This window comes from Ruditapes philippinarum, unplaced genomic scaffold (genome assembly GCF_026571515.1).
Source record: "Ruditapes philippinarum isolate M1 unplaced genomic scaffold, ASM2657151v2 ctg574_1_1_1_1, whole genome shotgun sequence".
Taxonomy (NCBI): domain Eukaryota; kingdom Metazoa; phylum Mollusca; class Bivalvia; order Venerida; family Veneridae; genus Ruditapes; species Ruditapes philippinarum.
Window position 1 is genome coordinate 137,587 of NW_026853932.1, and position 22,921 is coordinate 160,507.

The 22,921-nt window shown below is 35.3% G+C and overlaps 1 protein-coding gene across 2 annotated transcripts; it reads right to left on the reverse strand.

Moving 5' to 3' along the window:
- Positions 1-943: 943 nt before the first annotated feature.
- Positions 944-22,921, reverse strand: LOC132738429 (zinc finger protein 761-like). Of its 2 annotated transcripts, XM_060725924.1 has the most exons (7): positions 22,763-22,921; positions 18,481-18,590; positions 16,709-16,924; positions 10,481-10,609; positions 8,886-8,968; positions 6,345-8,027; positions 5,164-5,297 (listed from the first exon to the last, which is right to left on the reverse strand). In XM_060725924.1, exons 2-6 carry the CDS (start codon positions 18,575-18,577, stop codon positions 6,354-6,356), a joined length of 2,199 nt encoding a protein of 732 aa, XP_060581907.1. In that variant the 5' UTR covers positions 18,578-18,590; positions 22,763-22,921; the 3' UTR covers positions 5,164-5,297; positions 6,345-6,353. The 2 variants fall into 2 exon arrangements, with proteins under 2 accessions (XP_060581909.1, XP_060581907.1); XM_060725926.1 differs by lacking the exon at positions 6,345-8,027 and having other exon boundaries at positions 944-5,297.

A 22,921-nucleotide genomic window follows, 5' to 3' on the forward strand; every position in this document is an offset into this window, starting at 1 on the left:
AATTATATGACGTAAACAATGTAGTCATTCAACTCAACCCTTTGCCTGTTGAATTTCTGAAATGGACTTGTCTGGCTTCATTTTTTTTGGAATTTTTCCATCACCTAATCTAATTTTTGGGATATCAAAATGAAAATTTAAAGTTAAATCCTTCAGCCGGACTCCGGCTACCATGGCTTTATTCTAGTGACAAGTAATTACCAATTGGATAGGTAAAGGGTGAAACTACATGCAAATTTGGAAACGAAAATGCAAAATAAATCAAAGTGTACACTAAAAAGCAATTTATTAACAATAACTAATTAAATTCACATAAATTAGATCATTGACATAAATATTATGTATCAATGTAAATTTTTTAAACTCTCTTTACATACAAACATATATTTTTTTTTATAATAATATGCCCAGTTTATCATTCTAGACAGATGTATGGAATATCTTTATACATTCTGACTTGACAATAATTTCATGCAAATCTCTAAATGATCACCTATGAAAATATCCCTCAATTAAAATTGTAAAGTAAATACCTAAAAGTATTCCAATTCTCTTAAAGTTACCATAATGTTGTATGGCAAATTTATTTTGTCCCCTTTCAAATATGCTTAAAAATGAAAAATATGTCTTCCACAGTGTATCCATAGGATGGATTCAATGTCACACTTTTTATGTGTCATAATTCAAATTAACAAGATTTTGTTCACTAAATGCACAATGTTTGCCATGTGTATTTCCCAAAAATAAGTGACCTTCTAGCATTAAGCTCTTTCATTGCCACATTTCATATATGTAAATGTTTAATGTAACTGCTAATTATATTGCCTTATGAGCTTCCAAGTTTTCCTGTAAATCAAGTGCCTAAATGACACCTTGCATTATATACATGTATTTTATTTTAAGTATTCTTAAATTTGAAAATAAGTATTCTTAAATTTGAAAATAAGTATTCTTAAATTTGAAAATAAGTATTCTTAAACTTGAAATATAGTTCATTATCATGAATAACTTCAAATTTAGACACAAAAAAACTTATTCCATACAAAATTATTGTTATGTTAAAGTTAAAAAGTTATCAAAATTAAAATTCTAGTCTTTATAGGTCACATTTTTATGGACATGTCAGTCTGTACTGTCACTTTCATGCAAACATGGCAGTGAAAAGGCCAAGTTACTATCACTAAAGATCCTGAAATTTCAATAATGTAGATCTTCAATAAATTAGTCAAGAACAAGAGCCCGGTTTGAGCCGGGTGATGCTCCCCGAATAGGTTTTGGACACAGGAAAGTACACCTCTTGTAGTTTCAGAGTTATGTCCGTGGAAAAAGTTCAAAGTGCAATAATTCCAAAATTAGGCAAGGCAGAGTTACAGTTCTTTGCACTGCACTTCTAATCAATGTGATCTATCAACCTACAAAGTTTCTTGATGATATCTCTTATGATTTCCGAGTTATGTCCTGGACAATTCAAAAAGTAAAAATAAACAAAGGGCAATAACTCCAGAATAAGGCAAGGTAGAGTTATGATTCTTGTGCACTGCACATCTACCCATTAAGATTTATCTACTTACAAAGTTTCATGTTGATATCTCTTATAGTTTTACAGCTATGTCCTGGACAAGATTTTTCTATAAGGGGAGATTATTCAAAAATAAGGCTTAACAGAGTTATGGTTCTTTTGCACTGCACCTCTACTCAATGAGATCTATCTACCTACAATGTTTCATGTTGATATCTCTTATAGTTTTAGAGTTATGCCCCGGACAAGATTTTTCTATAAGGGGAGATAATTCAAAAACCGGGCAAAATAAAGTTATGGTTCTTTGACACTGCACTCCCCCTCGATGCACTGTACCACTGTATGAAGTTTCAACAAATTATCTCCAAGGGTTTTCAAGTTATGTTCCGGACAAAGTTCAAAGTATTAAAATTAACAAAGGGCAATAACTCCAAAATTAGGATGAAAAGAGTTATTGTTCTTATGCACTGCCATACATGCCATATTTCCAGCCACCCAGATAGGGGGATTTGGCTTTAAAAAGCAGGGGATTTGGACCAAAAGTAGGGGGATTTTTAAGCAAGCGCAAACCAGTCGTAATCTTAAAACGACGCAAACATTTAATTAAATTTCCCCCATTTTATTATGAAAATGAACATTTCTACAAGATCATTTGATATTTTCAAGTTTTAACATACATGACTGTAAAAGAATAATATGTAAACAAATGCAAATAAACAAAGGTACTTTAAATATTTGATGTAAATAAAATAAGAATCCCTGTAAAACAAATACATGTATAATTAATTGCATGTATATCATATAAAATACATTTTTATATCAGATATATATTGAATCATTTTAGTACAAATAACTTGAATTTGATGCATTCAAAATCATTAAAATAAATATACTTTAACAGCCAAAGTTTTTTCTCTTTAAATGAATGGTAAATATTTTTCTTTTTAAATGAAAGGTTTCAGAGAATTTTTGTAGGCATAGAAAGGTGTAATAAAAAAATGCTGTCTTAAAAATTTTCTGTTGACACTTCATAAACAGTAAAAAAAAAAAAAAAAATCTGACACAAATCTTAATCCATTATGTACTTCACACCTCAATTTGTTAACACACATTGATTGCCTTATATGGCAGTAGGGAGTCTAGACACTACGTCACTTGATACCTGTATGTACATGTAAACTGTGTAATTGATGCAGGGTTGTGTAAAGGTTTTTTGGAGTGTACTGACTACTGGATAATAATTGGACCTAATTATTTTGGCCCTTTGGGTGTTAAAACGGGTATTATTTATTATTTATCTGATTGAAACGGATTTTTACCTCTTTCAATCCCTCCTCAGTGTTTGTTGCTTACTGTGAGACAAAGCTAGTTTATATTATTTTTGCAACAACATAGATCACATTTACATAAAAAATAATAGTTTCAAACATTGCTAATCTGTGATTCTTTGAGATTCTATTGCCAGATCATTATTTTTTTATCTGCACTTATCAACTTCAAAGACCCAATGCCGACAACAAACTCAAGGCGGGGTTACATAGCCCAACAAAAATTGATACGTCACACATTCAGTATCGCACGCTGTCATTGGTTAAGCACCTGCAATACTGACACTGATTGACAGGTTTATCAAAGGAGAATTTGTTATTCCTTGACATCTGAAGTGTGTCGGAGTAACTAATAATACAATTATCCGTTAGACCCCTGCTGTTTAATGGGGAAATATTACTTCAGACATATATAGTTGTAAAAGTTGTTTAAGTCTATTGTTTAATTATGTTTATTGGTAAAAATGATGCTTTAATTTTTTTTTTTGGTTGAATTTTTGAAAATCGGGGGATTTCAATCCCACGGCGGGAGATCGGGAGACATGGTCGAAAATCGGGGGTGTTTGTCCCCCAGCGGGGGATATGGCATGTATGTGCACTGCACATCTACCCATTGAGATCTATTCACCTACAAAGTTTCATGTTGATATCTCTTATAGTTTTAGAGTTATGCCCGGACAAGATTTTTCTATAAGGGGAGATAATTCAAAAACCGGGCAAAATAGAGTTATGGTTCTTTGACACTGCACTCCCCCTCGATGCCCTCTACCACTGTATGAAGTTTCAACAAATTATCTCCAAGGGTTTTCAAGTTATGCTCCGGACAAGACAACGGACGGACAGATGGACGGACGTCTGGCCGAAATGGAATAAGGGGCCATTTCTTTTGTTATTTTCTATTGTTTAAGAGAGGGCCAAAGGCCCCTTACTCTATTGTTATGGAATGAACTCTATTGTTCTCTTTTGTTCTGTTTACAGTTAGATGGCCCCTTAACCCTATTCGGTAGTGCGGACGGACGGACGGACAAGGCGCCGACTATATGCTCCCCCGAAATTTTTCGGGGAGCATAAAAACAGATTTTTGTAACGTGCAACATTATTTTTAATTCTTAAGTTCTACATATCCACATAATTCTAGCGCTAGGATCCAACTGAACTGTACTAAGTGGTAAAACTGCCACTTCCTGTCCAGCCAGCACAGGTGTCTGCATCTGGGACACACCCATGCTGGACAGTCCTGCGCTCACCACTGCCTCAACTTGATTCATGCTTTCAACAGTCTGGTTCCCAACTATTTCCATTTGGCACGCTTGATTAGAAATATTCATAACAATTTGATCAGCACTTTCTGCATTAATTCCAACAACAGTTTTATCATTTGCTCTAGGACAATCTACAACTTCCTGACCTTTCATTTTTTCTTTGATATCTGCCGTCTGTTCACTTATAACGGAGCACGATATAGAACTAGTTGTTTCTAAATCCTCTTTTTTGTGAGTTAACAGATGTTTACAGAATCCTGACCTATATATAAATACTTTGTCACACTGATTACATTTAAATCTTTTCTTTTCATGCACAGAAACTCTGTGATTATGCAAAGAACCGTAACTTTTGAACTGCCTTCCACATTCTTTGCACTTTATCACATTATCACCATTATGTTTATTCTCATGCAATTTTAGTAACGATCTCGTTGGGAAAGCTTTATCGCACTGAGAACACTTATGAGGTGTTAGCCCCTCATGAACGTTAAGATGATCACGATAAAGTTCCTCATCATCGAAGGCTGCTTTACAATTACTTTTAGGGCATGAAAATTTCGCATTACTGTGCTCTGGATGAGCACTAATCACATGTTTACGTAGACTGGCTTTACGCGAAAACTGAGATCTACACAGCTTGCACGAATAACTTGCGGAATGTATCTTCATCTTGTGAGCCTCTAACTGCTCAGCATTGTCAAAATACATGTGACACTGACTGCAATGTTCAACCCCTGGTTTATGTGACTTCATATGTCTCTTCAAACACGACCGCACTGAATACACTTTTCCACATTCATCACAAGTATAATTCTGAAGTTTCTTTTCCATTTCGCTTGCCGTTTTCATGCGATACCGTTTATTTGGCTGTAAACTTACCAAAGATCCGTGACCTTTCCCCATACACAAAGCATCAGAGAGTAACTTATTTTTATTAATCACATGTATTGAATCTTCTGATTTCTGCTTGTTTCTTTTCTGTTGACCATCATTTTTACTCGGTACAACAGTTTTACCCTTTATATTGGTTGCTGAGCACAACTTCCTTTCAGTTACAGAAGGAAGTTTTGTTGTTGAAGAATTAGTTACGAGACCTGGTACCTCAGCTTTAACAAATTTGCTTCTGGCTTTTGAGTAATCTTGTATTTTGTCTGTTCCTCTTTTTTTGACACATTTTTCTGCAGGCTGTAAAATAAAGAAAAGATGTTCCAAATAGTAGATTAAACATTATCATTTATCAATATTGTACATTTATGCACATGTGTGAAATATGTGAATTAGGAGGCCTCAATGGCGAAATGTTTCGGGTTGCTTATTTTAAACCACTTCAATGCACCTCATCTCAAGAACTTTGAATTCTTCTATATGAGAGAGACTGTCCAGATAGCTGTAAAGCTGATATGTTGCCATATTGTTACCTTAATAATATAGCAACAGGTCAACTCCTTATATTATTCAATAGGAGTTAACCTGTTACAGCACTAAAGTTACAATATCAACTTTACAATAACATCTTATGCAAAATTAAATAAAATTGTTGCCGAGCCAAGTATATTCGAGACCATATCTTGTATTTCCAAGGAAATCAATACAAAATTAAAAGAGTAAAGTAAGACATTGGCAATCAATTTTCAAAACAGGTGAAAAAGTATTCCATGCTTTTTCTTCTTTTTCATAGCAAAATGTTTTTATAAGCAAAGCAAAAACTTGTTGCTGGAAACATGCAAATGCCTCCAAAGCTGGTTCATGTGCTGGTAAATTTCTAAGTTAGGTGTGACTTTGACCTTAGAGCTACAAGCCTTACACTAGGCATAATTATTTCAAAATTCATCCATGAATACAAAGTTATAGACTAGACATGACCATCTTATTATTCTAAATCATATGACTTTGACCTTGAGACTTGATTATTAACTGTACCAATCATCAATGCAATTTCTTGAAACTTTTCCATTTAATATATATGCAATGCAACTTAAATTTATTCAAATTTTTTATACATGTTACCCATATGTGAATTTTAATTATAATGAACCAGGCAAAAAGCAAACAATTGAAAAAGCTTTATGGCTTCATGCGCATAAAAACAACCAGTCATAAAAGCATAAAAGGAAAAGTGAAATATCCACAGGAAGTGAAAAAGTGTGGAAGAATAAGATGTTTTGATGATGACAATATTACAGACACATACAATTTGAATATTTTGAAAACGATGACCTTTATTTTCATCACCTTTTATATTCATTCTTTCATGATAACATAGTATACACTCTGTACTGATGGATCTTCTTCAAAAACAGTTTTTCCCTCTTCCATCTTCAATGTGCCTGCAACAGTTCTATCTATGAGTAAACCCTGATCTCGCAAGGCCTGGGCTACATCGTTACTTATCACTTGCTCCCCTGAATCTGTGGAAATCGTCATAAAACCTGTATCAACAGCGCTGTCAGCATTAACAATGTCTAACCCTGATACATCTTTAATAGAATCTGAATCACCTGCTTCCTCCTTTTCTACCTTTATATGCACATTCTGAACTTTATTTCCCACTTTGGATACATTTTGCTCTCCCTTTTTACCCAACAGAAGACGGCATTTTCTTCTATGCTTGGCAATTGATGACCTCCATTTTATAACGTAACCACATTCGCAGGTCAATGGTGACTGAGAATGGATAGCTTCCACATGCATGCTTAGATTTCTTTTATGAATGAATCTCTTGTCACAATAAGGACACGCCTCTTTTTCCTCCTCTTCTTTCAAGCAGATTTCTTTATGCTGACGTAAATTAATCGGCGTGAAGTATGTTTTGTGGCATTTATCACATTTGTAAGGCTTATTATTTAAATGAACTTTATTTTTATGGTATTCTAATGCATAGGGTCTAAGAAAAGTCTCTCCACATTGGTCGCATGTATGCCTTTTAGCCGTTTTTGTATGCTTAACACTTATATGCTCGCTTAAATTTGTGCGTCGCAAAAACGCTTTTCCGCAGAAATCACAAATATGCTTCCTCTCAGTTGGCCGCGGCTTTTGTTTTCTGAGCTTCGTTCCTAAATGGATGACCTCACAGTGATATTTCAAAGAGTCAGGACGTGTATACGCTTTTCCGCAAGTTTTACATACATATTTACGATTCACTTCCGTAAAAACCATAATATTGTGCTCTCGTTTCTTATGCAACCTGTAGACCTCAAAGTCATCGCAAATCATTTCACACTCTTCACACTGCATGCTATTGGCTGGATCTCCAGACAGCCCATGTTTATCTAATTTATGCAACGACAGAATATATTCACTTCCGTACAAAATATGACATACACTACATTCGAATGTCTCATCAAACTTCATGCCATGCTTTGTTATTTGATGGGTCTTCAGACTATGTGCCATCTTGTATGCCAAATCACACTTGTTGCACTTATAAAAATTCTTTTCGCCTTTATTTTCCATTTTATTGTTCCCTTCAATAGATAAGCTATCATTCTTGCTGCTTTCCAGGTCATCAAATTGATCATCAGGGTTCATTAAATCTGGGTCACTACTGATTTTGTCAGTATCTGTGAGTAGCGCGCTATCAAACATTGACTCATCGTCAGCATTCAAATCAACTTCATTTTCCCCTGCTTCAGAAACAATTTTCCCTATTTCATCATTATCTCCAACACATTCCTTGTCTGTCAGATGTTTATTTAAATCTCTTTTATCAAGGTATTTCTCTTTACAGATACCACATTGATACTGTAAAGGATTTGTATTCCTATCTAGTTTTGCTTTTTTCTTTCTTTTCACATTTACTCGAGTGGCAGATAAAACTTTCACAGTTGGTTCAGTTGTTCTACCAACCTTAACATTGTCTGTGTTTGATTCACTACCATCATCATCTGTACTGTTCACTTCCTCATCAAACATGATCTAAAAATAGAACATGGTCTATAAATAAAACATGATCTAAAAATAGAACATGATTTTTTTGGAATTTCGGCAAATGTGGGTTTTCCCAAGCTCATCACCCTGTACAAACAAACTTTTACTGATATATAACTTCACGATGCACTACTGGTCACAAAAGATCAGTCAATATCTTACCCTAATTTTCGCAGCTGTAACTGGTACCCCTAGATTGTCTGGGGAAAACCCAAAATATTCGTAATTCCTAAGTAAGTCTATTAGATTTAATTTAAAACAACACAAATGATGACAGTAATTGAAATACACACAGGCCACTGTAAATTTATCAAGACCAAAGAAAATATACGACAAAACTAATAAGATGTCAGCTCTAAAATATCCAAAGTTTTTAAGTATTCCAAAATTATTCTGGAATTTTTCTTCCCTCATTGTTACTTGTGCAAGTTTCTGTAACTGTTATTGTAGGTAAGTCTTCTACTACTGGTAAATGACGTTATCTAGATATGATGGGTTTTGGTAGCCCTATACCGCTTATGTCAGAGCCTTTGCAGATCCTTTTTTCACTTTCTGATGTTATTTCCAGTAGAGGTATTGCGAAAAAAAAATTGGAGGAAAAAATTTTCAAATGAAATATCGCTTAAATTGTGAGGATTTCCCCCCCAAAAGCTCAAATTTTAGATCTATATATGATGTTCTATCAAAAACACCATATATTTAAATGTGTATAATGTTTTAAATAGGCTTATATTATATTTTACAATTGTTCTTATGATTATCATACAAAATTTACCCAATTCTAAGACTTATATACTGTATAATGGTTTAAATAAAGATAAAAAAAAATAATAATCAAATACATACTGTTAAATCTTCAGGATCAATGTCTTCAGTACCATCTAGTTTGGCTGTAAACTCTTCCCTCTCAGTAAAACTGAGGTTAGAATCTGAAATATAGTATAGATATATAAATTCCCAACAACACAAGTCTTATTGATGCATTTCCAGTCTTGTTTGTGCTGGATTTTAAATCACACTGACAACCATGACCTATGACCCTGGGTTGATTGGGAAAACCTTTTCTCTTCTTTTTGCCATGTTTTAAATTTGAAACACCTTAAAAATTCAAGGAATTTCATTCAACATCAAAATACAACAAGAGCTGTTAGTAGGAGCATCAAGCTCCACCTTTCTCAGTATTGTGTAGAGACAAGAGAATTCTGTTATACAGTTGTATTACCCAGCACAACTATCGAGTGGGTCTTTACAATCATATATCTGCCTTTTCTTCAAAACAGTTGAGCTAAAAATAGAATCACCAACAGTAAAGAGAGCTTGATTCAACTGTGTAGCTGTGAAGGCTGGTCTAGTGCTATTATGCACCTTGCAAAAATTACTCTGTATCAGTTACAAGGGGTTAAAGTTAAACTTTAATTAAACTTAAACAAAATTAAACAAAACCAAATTTAATTTTGGGGAAAAAACAAAATTAACAAAATACCTAAAGTGAAGTTCCAACAACTATGAATACATTCATATCAAAAATCATTCAAGTTTAAGCAAATTTTCAAAGAACCATAGTCTACATTACACAGTTACTATGGTTCACTTTTAAGACCCTTTCAGTACCAAAGGAATGACTTAAATGGTCAGTAAAACATGAAATTCCACAAAAAAAATCTTAACCAGAGTGTATAACAGTCACATTTACCTCAATGCTAATGGGAGGACAGACAGACAAATTTCACAAAAAAGCTTAACCAGAGTGTATTATATTTACACAAATGCTAGTGGGTGGACAGACAGCGCAACTTTTTTTAGAACAGATGAGCTAAAAATGGTTGTACATTTTGATAATCATAAAATACAGGAACTAAAATGCTCTGCAGAGGCAGATTCACATATGTTCGTCATCTTGCATTGGACTTCTGCATCGATTAGATCTTAGGTACAAGTAATCATATATTGAAACAGACTTCCCTGTACATTGTTAGTGTATTCTGAAGGTTGATTTGGTAATACCAATCTGCCTTTGCTTCACAATATTTTTCATTCTGTGACAAAAATTATGAATTGAAATTGAAAACAAAGACTTGCCAAAAGTTGCCTGCACATTTGTCATTGTATTCTGAAGATCAATTTTTAAATACCCTGTCTGCTCTGGCTTCACATTATTTTTCATTCTGTGACAAAAATTATGAGGCCTTGGAAATCTTTGGAAATATAAAATTGAATTGAGCCGCGCCATGACAAAACCAACATAGTGCGTTTTCAACCAGCATGGATCCAGACCAGCCTGCGCATCCGTGCAGTCTGCTCAGGATACATACTGTTCGCTATCTGTTTCTCTACTTGTTATACTGTAGCATTTGTAAGCAAACAGCATGGATCCATGCTGGTCGCAAACGCACTATGTTGGTTTTATCGTGACGCGGCTCAATTATTAAATGAGTATTTACCTGGTGACTTTGTCAACTGCCTGGTTATTTTTTTCATTTCCTTATCATCATCAATATAGTCATCATCCTCATCACCATGTTCCATGTAATCATTTAAATCTCCATCATCAACAACATCCTCACATTCCTCTGAAATAAAATAAACACGATATGAGCCGTGTCATGACAAAACCAACATAGTGGGTCCGCGACCAGCATGGATCCAGACCAGCCTGCGCCTCCGCATTCGCAGTCTGATCAGGATCCATGCTGTTCGCTTACAAACCTTACAACAAGTAGAGAAGCTGATAGCGAACAGCATGGATCCTGATCAGACTGCGCGGATGCGCAAGCTGGTCTGGATCCATGCTGGTCCCAAACCCATTATGTTGGTTTTGTCATGACGCGGCTCATATAGAGTACAACTTCTGAAGAACAAACAAGACTTCACAATATATTTAAGGACATTTTCATATAGACATATACAGTGATTAATCTAGATGTGCGTCTTGCGTAACATACGCATAAAAATCAAAAAAGACGCACAGTTTCAAAATATGTGCGTTCAATTTGACGCATGCAAATTAGGTGGTTTATAATCCAAAATATCACGATTAGTGATTTCTATGTACTGTTTGATAACTTTAATTTCATCAGTTGAATAATTTTTCAATTTCTTCAGTTGAATAATTTAATTTCCGATGATTACAGGTGCAAGACTAATCCCCCATTTGCTTGAAACGTTAAATCCCTGTGATCGGTAACCGCCCATTATCGGCATTAGCCAATCAGAGCGTCCATTTTGCATGACAGCGAATCGCCTACAATGGTGAAATATGCAGAGATCTGCCTGCGCCATTGGCGCTAAAAAATGAGAATGGCACAGGAAAATCGTCAGCAAAGGGCCATGGGTGCATCTAAAATCTGTGCCAGACTTATATTGTATGTTATTTAGTCATCCAGACAAAACTGGTACCAACAGGTTACCCATTCCCCTGTAATTACGTATATTCTTGAGTTTATCCATTTCCCTATAGCATTTTTCCAAGTTATAGATTTACTTACCTCATCCCTTTCCATTTCTACTACCGTAAATTTAATCCAATGAAGCAAACAAAAAATCATTAATCATTAATCTACTTAATATTTTGAATAAATATCGGTAACTGAAAAAAAAGTGTTGCTATTTTAAGAAATGCTGTAAGTTACAGTATAATCTGACAGGTGTGTAAATTGAATTCCCCTAAGGTCACTCAAGTTCACGCGGAGTGTAGAAAAAAAAGATGTCTATTACGTCATCAGAATATTTGACAGGGTGATTAACCAATCAGGGAAACATTGTGCATGACTTTTTTTCATGATCAAAAGGTCTGTCTGCACAGAGGCATTGTAACAAGGAGCAATAAAAGTCGTCAGTATGTACATGTATACAGTGTGATACTGATAGGGACATTTTGTGCAAATTACGAACAATTAAAATGGATAATGCACAGTATTAGACATAAGTAGTAAGAAAATATAAATTATGCAAATTAGATTTTTGAGCAGCCAATAAAAATTGTTTTGCCTGCAATTAATATTATTACCAAAAATAACTTTTTTATACACTTTAATTACTTAATCGCTTGTTATAAAAACATGCAAATCATGTAAAGGATCTGCTATTAAAAAATATTTCTGCTAAGACGCATTTATTTTGCTACATGACTCATTGATTTTGCTAAAGGACTCATTGTTTTCAAACATGTGCGTCATCCGACGCATTGTAAGGAATTTCTAGATTAATCACTGCATATAGGCAAAATTTAAACTGGTCAATAGAATTTCTTAAAACTTGGCATGTTGTTACAATATGATAATAGAAGTATTTTATTTTTAAGTAAAGAAGTATTTTGGGGGCACCGTAATCACCTTTGAGTTATCTTCCCTTGAATCTGATATTTTTGCTTACAATTTTTCTATTATCACATTTTAACAACATGCCAAGTTATAAACAAGAGGGCCATGATGGCCCTGAGGTCGCTCACCTGTATATAGGCCCCCCAACCCCCACCCCCCCCAACGTTGCAGGGCCAATTTAACCCAAGGGCTTTTATTTGCACAAACTTGGTAGACACCCATAAGAAGATGTTTCATGCTAAACATCTAAGCTCTAGCTCATTGGGCTTTTTAAAAGAAGATTTTTTTAATGTTTGTTTGTTTGTTTGTTTCATTTTACGCCTTTTTCAACAGTATTTCAGTCATATAGGCGGGTAGTTTCTTAACCATCGTTCCTGGAGAGTTACACCAGTACTAGACTACCTTCCTCCGCGCTAAACTACCAAAGCATCTCCCGGGGATCGAACCCACGCCAGAGAGGTAACTGGATTAGAAGTCATCGACTCTAACCCCTCGACCACGGAGGCGTTTTTTTTTTTTCTATACACATATAGTTAAAAACAATGACACCCCTGGGGCGGGGCCAGTTTTGACCCCAGGGCTTTTATTTGAACAAACTTTGTAGACACTTACTAGAAGATGTTTCATGCTTAATATCTTAACTCTAGCTATTTGGGTTTTTTTAAAGAAGATTTTAAGTTTTTGCTATACACATATAAAGAAAATCAATGACCCCCGGGGAGGTGCCAATTTTGACCCCAGGGCTTTTATTTGAACAAACTTGGTAGACACCTATTAGAACATGTTTCATGCTAAATATCTTAGCCATAGCTCTTCGAGTTCTTTAAAAGAAGATTTTGTTAGTTTTTACTATATGCATATAGGGAAAATCAATGACCCCCCGGGGCGGGGCCAATTTTGACCCCAGGGCTTTTATTTGAACAAACTCGGTAGACACTTATTAGAACATGGTTCATGCTAAATATCTTAGCTCTAACTCTTTTGGTTCTTTAAAAGAAGATTTTTTAAGTTTTGACTATATGCATATAGGGAAAATCAATGACCCCCTGGGGCGGGGCCAATTTTGACCCCAGGGCTTTTATTTGAACAAACTTGGTAGACACCTATTAGAACATGTTTGATGCTCAATATCTTAGCCATAGCTCTTTAAGTTCTTTAAAAGAAGATTTTTTAAGTTTTTACTATATGCATATAGGGAAAATCAATGACCCCCCGGGCGGGGCCAATTTTGACCCCAATTTTGACCCCAGGGCTTTTATTTCAACAAACTTGGTAGACACCCATTAGAACATGTTACATGCTAAATATCTTAGCTCTAGCTCTTTGGGTTCTTTAAAAGAAGATTTTTTAAGTATTTACTATATGCATATAGGGAAAATCAATGACCCCCCGGGGCGGGGCCAATTTTGACTCCAGGGCTTTTATTTGAACAAACTTGGTAGACACTCACTAGAAGATGTTTCATGCCAAATATCTAAGCTCTAGCTCTCATGGTTTTTTACAAGAATATATAAGTTTTTTTCTTTCGGTTGCCATGTCAACCAGAGTTCTGCATGGAATTAAATTCTTTGAACAATTTTTAAAGGTGACCACCAAAGGAACATTCCTGTGAAGTTTGGATGAAATTGGCTTAGTGGTTTATGAGGAGATGTCATTTAAAGTAAAAGTTTACGGACGGACGGACGATGGCCGGACGCCGGACGAAAAGCGATCACAAAAGCTCACCCTGTCACTTTGTGACAGGTGAGCTAAAAATTCTATTTTAATTTTGCCTATATGTCTTGACTATATGAAAACTCCCTAAAACATCCTCAATTCAAAATATTGTGAAGTCTTACTTGTGACAACTGATAATGTTGATATAAAGAGGTGATTGTTCTAAAAGGGGTCACTATACAGAGGTTGTGCTAGACATGTATACAATTGCTGTAAAATCATCATAGCCAGTCTGTTATACTTTTGTGTGGAGGACCTTTTTCATTTTGCAATTTGTGTTCTTTTGTTTGCAAAATAGAATATTGTTACCATAGCAATTTCATTTTTAATAATATTGAACAAGAAGAGGTAAAATACCACAAAACTATCTCAGAGACTGAATATTCCAGGTGCTTATTAGTAAACAAGAGCAATATTTGAAATGGAGTTATGCTGTTCAAAACCAATGATTGAGCTATTGGGGCTCGGTGACCTATAATTAATTAAATATGACCCTGAAGACATGTGTGAAGTTTCAAATACAAACCGTAAGTAACGTTCAGGATATAAAATTTCCATTATAATAATAACGAAGATTAATTTTTACAGTTTACATTGAAAGTGTATATTTTGGTTTGTTTCAGATAACAAAACAACCAAGTTTCAACAACAACACTAAAATTTCTTTAATATTTTTTTATGATTTTTAAGTTTACAAGTTTTAAACAAGTAATATTATAACAGTAAAGCCTCTGCAGAATGGCCTTCTTAAGATCGGTTACCTCTTTTCCACAGCAATATCATTTCTTCCAATGGGATGAATTCAACTAAATTTTACTATAGAGCAACACCTCTAAGCAAGTGGTCCGCTTAGCATTATAGGTGGAGCGTTGGACTGTGAATCGAGCGACCAGGTTCCCGGACAGCGCAAGTCACTTTCTTTGTGATTGATCATGAAATCCTTTCTACGGTCATTCACACTGAAACTCTTCTTTTGCAAGTACAAAAGTAATCAGTTCCTGGCGAAAGTGAAGGCAACTAGTACTGGTAAACTGCTTGACAAGAACAATGCGGTGGCTACACTGTGCTCTGGTAAAGTCAATGTGGCTTACTGTCGTGATCCGGAATGAAAACTACCAACACCACCACCATCCTAAGCAACAACCTTAATACTTGTTTACCAAAGGCAGGGCTCTAGCAACTGGGCGATTTCGGCGACTTAGTCGCCTAAAGTGTCAGAACTTCGCCGAGTTTGAACATCAAAGCGAAAACGATTTCGCCGCATTTTTTTACTGACCACATGTACATTTATATCATACAGTGCATGTTAATTAAGTTAATCCTCGCCTCCAGGCATAAATCAAACTGAATTGGTGACGCACATGCAGTTACTGCCGATAATTGACATCAATTAACACATTTAAGTGACATGATATGCAGATGCATCGGAAATTTGCCGATGTAAACATCACATTTTTTAGGCATAATTTTACGACACCTGCCACTATTTTATCAGCGAGTGTAAAAAGCTTACACCCGGAATTGCTCTTACCATATTTGACAGTAATTACACGCAACCTCACACAGACCGTGTAAATTTACTTGCATATAAATTAATACACACAGAAGCACAAGTAATTAAGTAAATGGTTTGATACCTGTTTGATAGTAAAAATGAAACTTGTTAAAGAACTTGAAAAACATTGACCCACATTAAACTTTGTCTTCAAAAAGTTACATAAACCTCGGTAAATTATGCGGTAAACTTCAAATTCGAAAATTTTGTTTTACAATGCCTGTTGCAATAGCGGATGAATAACAATCTAAAAATAATCATTGAATATTTAATTAAATATAATCAAAATCAACAACAACTAGAATTGTAAGTGTTTCTGCAGGAAACAGACAAATTTTCAATTGTCACATATTTTCGCGATGCCGATTTTTACGATGAAAATAATAGTTACCAAAAGGAAAATTTGTTTTGTTAAAATGTGTCCAGTAGCACTTAAAATGTAGTTTATTAATGAAAATTCCTTAAGGTATGGTTTACATTAATTTTCATTGAGAATTTTGCCAGTATGTGTTGTACAATGAATATTTTCTTAAGGGAGGGGGGTGTGTGGAGTTAATCAGGAAGAAAACATTATAATGGTCTGATGATAGAGGGTTTTAGAACTTATACTTCAAACATCACTATCAATAAATAGGTAAAACTCCTTTTTATAGATCAAATCAATGTACTAAGCACTTTTTCACTTCTCCTTATGTCGTCAAACTTCTCCCTGATAGGAGCTTAGGGAGAAATCACTTCTCCCTAAAATTTTGGTCTAGCTAGAGCCCTGCAAAGGGTAATGTTCTGCAGAGGTTATGCTGAAGAAGTCATCAACAAAAATAATTGAGCCGTGCCATGACAAAACAAGCATAATGGGTTTGCGACCAGCATGGATCCAGACCCGCCTGCGCATCCGCACAGTCTGATCAGGATCCATGCTTTTGCTATCAGTTTCTCTACTAGTAATAGGGTTGGTAAGCAAACACCATGGATCCTGATCAGACTGCGCGGATGCGCAGGCTGGTCTGTATCCATGCTGGTTGCAAACCCATTATGTTGGTTTTGTCATGGCATGGCTCATATATTGAAATTGTGTGTACCTTTTTCTGTTGGTGTATCAAGATCATCATAATGTTCTGTATTTTCCTCAATCATTCTAGACTTTTGAGACCTTGTTGCTGGTCTCTGAGGGGAGGTAACACTTGCTTTTGTAGTTTTAGGAGGGGAGGTAATTTTTGCATGCATCGTTTCTGTAGATTTCTCTGCTAAATCGCTGGTATGAACTCCGCCCAGCTTATCAGTAAGATGTAGTATGTCTGAATGTAGATAAAATGGTCTAAACTGATACATTACATTTTAATATTTTAACATGTACATTGTATATATACCGTTATACCATATATCTTAATACTGACAAACTGTATAAAGAAAAGCAACTGGGGATTAGAGGTCTCAGGTGCATTATCTTTACAATCAATATGGCGCATAATCATAGTCTACATATATTATATGTTTAGCATCTATTACCGTCAAAAGAATGAAGACTGTTATTTCAAATATTAATGACCATGATCCTTTTTTCGATTTTGGCACAAATATTTCATCCAATATACTGTATTGTTAACTAAATGTATTTTGACTCAACAAACTGATATAACAGGGTGTGCAAAAGTGAGACCAGTTATTGTCTGAATGAAATCATTAAGAGTAATTAAATACAACAGGGCCATGATGGCCCTGAGTTACTCACCAAAAACAACTGCTTTTCAGTAAAAGATTACCTAAGAATGCTACAGACCAAGTTTCATGATCATCCATGAATTATTTCAGTAAAAGCAGACATTTAATTATAGGTATTTCTATTTTTACCTTGAGTGGCCCCGTAAAAGGGGCCAATCAAATTATTATGAGCAAACTTGATAAAAGACTACCTAAGAATGCTACAGACAAAGTTTCTTGATCATCCATCAAATTATTTCAGTAGGAGATGATGTTCAAAGGTTTTTATATTTTTAGCTTTAGCGGCGCCTTAATGGGGCCAATCAAATAGATATGAGCAAACTTGATAAAAGACTACCTAAGAATGCTACAGACAAAATTTGGTGATCATCTATCAATTATTTCAATCATCCATTCAAAAATTTCTTCCCTATATACTAAAAATATAGTATATATATGGATGAAATTTTTAAAAACAACTTTCCTTTGTTGATTTATTGAAAATAAGATATTTTAAAAATATTTTATTAGTGAAAAAAAATTTTTTTTTATAAAAATAAGTGGGCGTGGTCATGTACATGTATACTATCCAAGTCACGCACTGACTGCCTTTGCTCCTGTTGTGTATTGATTTATATGCAAGTAAATTTACAAATTCCGTGTGAAGTTGCATGTAATTACTGTCAAATATGGTAAGAATGGTTCCGGGTGTAAACATTTTTTTGAACAAACTGATTAGAAAGTGGCAGGTGTAATATAACATATGCTCAATTAATTGCGTTTTTTTTTTTGTTAACATCGGCGAATTAGATGGCAAAATGTCCAATGGATCTGCATATCATGTCACTTAAATGTGTTAATTGTGGTCATTTATCAGCAGTAACTGTGTTGTCACCAATTCAGGTTAAGTTACGACTAGAGGCTAGGTTAAGACTTATTCACAAGCACTGTCTGATACATAAAGATCTGTACATGCAGTAAGAAAATAAGAGCGGCGAAGTTGATTTCGCTTTGATGCTCACACTGGACGAAATTCAGAAACTTGAAGCCCCTAAGTCGCCCGGTTGCTAGAGCCCTTATTAAAATTGAAAGTTATTATCAATAATTTGAAAAGATACATCTACATGTTATAGAAGTAGAATCAGAATCTTACCTGGTTTGCAATACTTCCAACCATTATCAGAAAACAGTTTTTTCATGGCCTTCTCTTGCTCTATGGAAACATACAGCATCATCAAGTACGAATCCATCTTCACTTTGAATCTAAAAATTATTAAAACATGCAATAATTTGCCAAAAAATGTAGCAAGACTCAAAAAGGGTTCATGAATTTAGAATCAAGCTTGGTCAACACTGTACTGGAAAAGTTTCATATAAACTTTAAAATGTTATTGTAACATTATGCTGTAAAAAGTATACAGCAGTGTAAACTGAAAGTTGTAAAAGTGAATATAGACAAGTATAATAGTGATGAGACCAATATGAAGTAGTGGCGAAAGGTTGTCAAAAAAAAAAAGGGCTTAAAAAGAGCTTAGCCGATCCATCAGAGCCCAGAATCATCATACAGGTATTATGACTGTATGAAATTTTAGGGTTCATTATAAATTTGTTACAGTGGCACTCAACCTAAAAGGTGACTCTCATGGTTAGTACTTTTAACAAGACACTGCACAAGCACATGTTTTGCGGTCCTACTAAACACTGCTAAGGACCGCTAAGGACTGCTAAGGAGCCACAAAGGACTACTAAAGAGGCAAAAAGGACCTTAAAATACCTCCTAGGCCATTCTTATATGACATGGTATTATTTTTAGTGAAAATAAATTATAATTTAAAAAAAAATATGATTTTGGTGAAAATTTTATGAGTTGTCGGACCACCAAAATTATATTTTTTTTCTTACAATAATACATTTTTGTCTATTAACTTACTACTATATATTATAAGAATGTCCTAGGAGGGATTTGAAGGTCCTTGGTGCCTCCCTAGCAGTTGTTGGTGCACCTGAGCAGTCCTTAGCGGTCCGACAACTCTTCAAAAACATGAATTTTATCACTAAAACAAGAGCGATCAGTAATCACATGTGTCACCTCATGATGGCCAATTTCATGTTGGGACAAATTTTGTGACAGACGGACAGACAGACGAACAGTGCACAACTAGACTTGGTACTGATCATTCCTGTAAAGTTTGGATAAAATTGCACCAGTAGTTTATGAGGAGTAGTCCGGACAAGCTTTTGCGTATCTGGCAACACACAGAAAAAAAACACATTTTTATCAAAGGGCCATAACTCGGCCAAAAATCATTCAACCGGAAAACCCGTGCAATATGCGCAAGGACTTGAGCTACAGATCAATCCTGTAAAGTTTCATTGAAATTGCATTAGTGGTATAAGAGAAGTAGTCCGGACAAACTTTAAAAATAAAAATTATTAAAGGGCCATAACTCAAACAAAAATCATTGAACCGGAAAATGCGGACAATATGCACAACTAGACTTGGTACTGATCATTCCTGTAAAGTTTGGATGAAATTGCACCAGTAGTTTATGAGGAGTAATCCGGACAAGCTTTTGTGTATCTGGCAACACACAGAAAAAAAACACCTTTTTATCAAAGGGCCATAACTTGGCCAAAAATCATTCAACCGGAAAACCCGTGCAATATGAGCAAGGACTTAAGCTACAGATCAACCCTGTAAAGTTTCATTGAAATTGCATTAGTGGTATAAGAGAAGTAGTCCGGACAAACTTTAAAATTAAAAATTATTAAAGGGCCATAACTCTGACAAAAATCATTGAACCGGAAAATGCTGACAATATGCACAACTAGACTTGGTACTGATCATTCCTGTAAAGTTTGGATGAAATTGCACCAGTAGTTTATGAGGAGTAGTCCGGACAAGTTTTGTGACGGATGGACGGACAGACGGACAGACAGACGACGGAGAAGTGATCCCTATATGTCGCCACTACTCCGTAGAGGCGACACAATGATATTTTTTCTTAAAATTATACATTTTTTGTCACTAAACATACTTCCATGAATTATAAGAATGCCCCAACAGTTATTTTAAGGTCCTTTGTGCCTCCCTAGGAAATATTTATAGGTCTTTGTGCCTGCCTAGCAGTCCTTTTCGCACCTGAGCAGTCCTTAGCGGTTCGGCAACTCATCGAAAGCATAAATTCTATCACCAAAATAATATTTTTTATTACAATAATACATTTTTGTCTATTAACTTACTATTGTATATTATAAGAATATAGCAGTCTTTTGTGTATCTGAGCAGTCCTTAGCGGTCCGACAACTCATAAAATTTTCACCAAAATCATATTTTTTCTTAAAATTATAATTTAATTTTCACTAAAAATAATACTGTGTAATATAAGAATGGCCTAGGAGGTATTTTAAGGTCCTTTGTGCCTCTTTAGTAGTCCTTTGTGGCTCCTTAGCAGTGTTTAGTAGGACCCCATGTTTTGCATGCTTTTATGATTTTTTCGTAATTTCAATTACAGATAATCTATCAGGTAAATACTTTATTATTATTATTTACTTGGTCCAAACTGTAATAATTGGCGCTGTGATACTGACCTTGGTTTTGTCACAGGGTGAGAAAATGTGCAGCCTGACCGGGACTCGAACCCGGGACCCTCGGAATACCGTTCCGCGGCTCTACCGACTGAGCTATCCGGCCGCTTACACATCTTCTCCCCTAAATAGTGAACAGTTCTGAACCGTGACATACTCCCCTGCTATATTGAAATTCGTCCTCGAATTTCACAGAGTTACAGAGCAATGTAAATTAAACTCTGAGCTATATCAGTCACGGCCCCACGTTGGGCGCCAAATGTCACAGGGTGAGGAAAATGTGCAGCATGACCGGGACTCGAACCCGGGACCCTCGGAATACCGTTCCGCGGCTCTACCGACTGAGCTATCCGGCCGCTTACACATCTTCTCCCCTAAATAGTGAACAGTTCTGAACCGTGACATACTCCCCTGCTATATTGAAATTCGTCCTCGAATTTCACAGAGTTACAGAGCAATGTAAATTAAACTCTGAGCTATATCAGCCACGGTCCCCCGTTGGGCGCCAAATGTCACAGGGTGAGGAAATGTGCAGCCTGACCGGGACTCGAACCCGGGACCCTCGGAATACCGTTCCGCGGCTCTACCGACTGAGCTATCCGGCCGCTTACACATCTTCTCCCCTAAATAGTGAACAGTTCTGAACCGTGACAGTTTATTGTTACAGGTTATTTTTTATTTGTAATATATTGTCAAGTAACTTTTTTCTTTTATTTAAAACTTCAATTTAAATAATAAATTTGTAAACCTCAGTCATTGAATTTATGATTTTAAATTTACTGACAGTGTCTATTCTAGGACGCGCGATTCACGCTAGTATTTCAGAGATCGCGGACAATTCAAAATCATGTGCGTGAAAATCACGCATCTATTAACAAATTAATAAAACCGTAAAACTTCCATCCCACATTATATTTGGTTGTTTTGTTTACATTTACACCAAAAACCAAAGGGAGGTAACTGTAAGCTAATTATAATAATTGAGTACCGTATGGTATTGGTTACGTGAGTTGACGGAAATTAACGGAATGTTCCGCATCGACCGGAACTAGTGTGCTCGGTCTGACAGTTTGGCGTCATTTTAGTGTAGTAAATAATCAAGAAAAATGAGGCAATTCCTAGCTTGGCTACGATCTAGACGTGAAAGATAGGTCGATTATTTGTATAGCCAATCCCTTTATAATCAATCGCGGCAGTTCTGTAATAATATGTTTTCGTTTAAAAATTAAGGGGGGACAACTTCTGCTGCCTTAATTTATAAATAAATATTATCGTTTTAATTATTTCATCGGTTGAACGCCTCAGTGTAAACTTAATGCAGACGATTTAACATTGGCAGTTTATACTGGCACCCATTGATTTTGAAAATCGCCCCCTTTTTTGAAATAGAGGGGGGAAAATCCCCCCTATTTTTCAATTCCTAGAATAGACACTGTTACTGACCCTAATTCCAATTTTGAATTTATTCTACTATATATTTAACTAAATTTTCTTAAAATTTACACTGGCCTGAATTAATTTTCACTGGCCATGGGCCACCGGGCCAGTGCTAAATTTGATGACTGAAACCCCATTTTGAGCATGTGGCAGCACAAGTTTTCTTTGCATCAATATATTTTAATTCAACTGAACTTGATCTGTAAAATATAATTATGAAAGCTCAAAATATATCTCTGTTTCTGTTTAGAGTTATAATTAAAGTTTCTAAAATTAATGACTAATGATAGATAAATTTTGAAACACTGAAAAAGCGTTCGAAACATTCAAGGTACGAAACGGTTTTATAAAAAGTTTTACAACGCTGTAGTCTCTTGTAATGTGAGAATTCAATGATTAGAATGGCTTACAGTTCCAAACAGAGGAGATAATTGTATCTTTGCAATGTGCAGGTCACTCTTTATGCAGGTATTTAAGTTATAAAGCAAAATGCATTATTTGGATATACATCTGCACTTGCTTTTAACTATGAAAATTTGATTGCTACGTTATTTAACCGAGTTAGGGTT

Bases quoted from the DNA above. Each gene is read 5' to 3' on its own strand.
- LOC132738429 (XM_060725924.1), bottom strand. From the start codon at position 18,577: ATGGATTCGTACTTGATGATGCTGTATGTTTCCATAGAGCAAGAGAAG. The intron at 16,925-18,480 runs GTAAGATTCTGA...ATCTACATTCAG, and splicing joins TTGGAAGTATTGCAAACCAG to ACATACTACATCTTACTGAT. The intron at 8,028-8,885 runs GTATGTATTTGA...TTCTATTTTTAG, and splicing joins TTGATCCTGAAGATTTAACA to ATCATGTTTGATGAGGAAGT.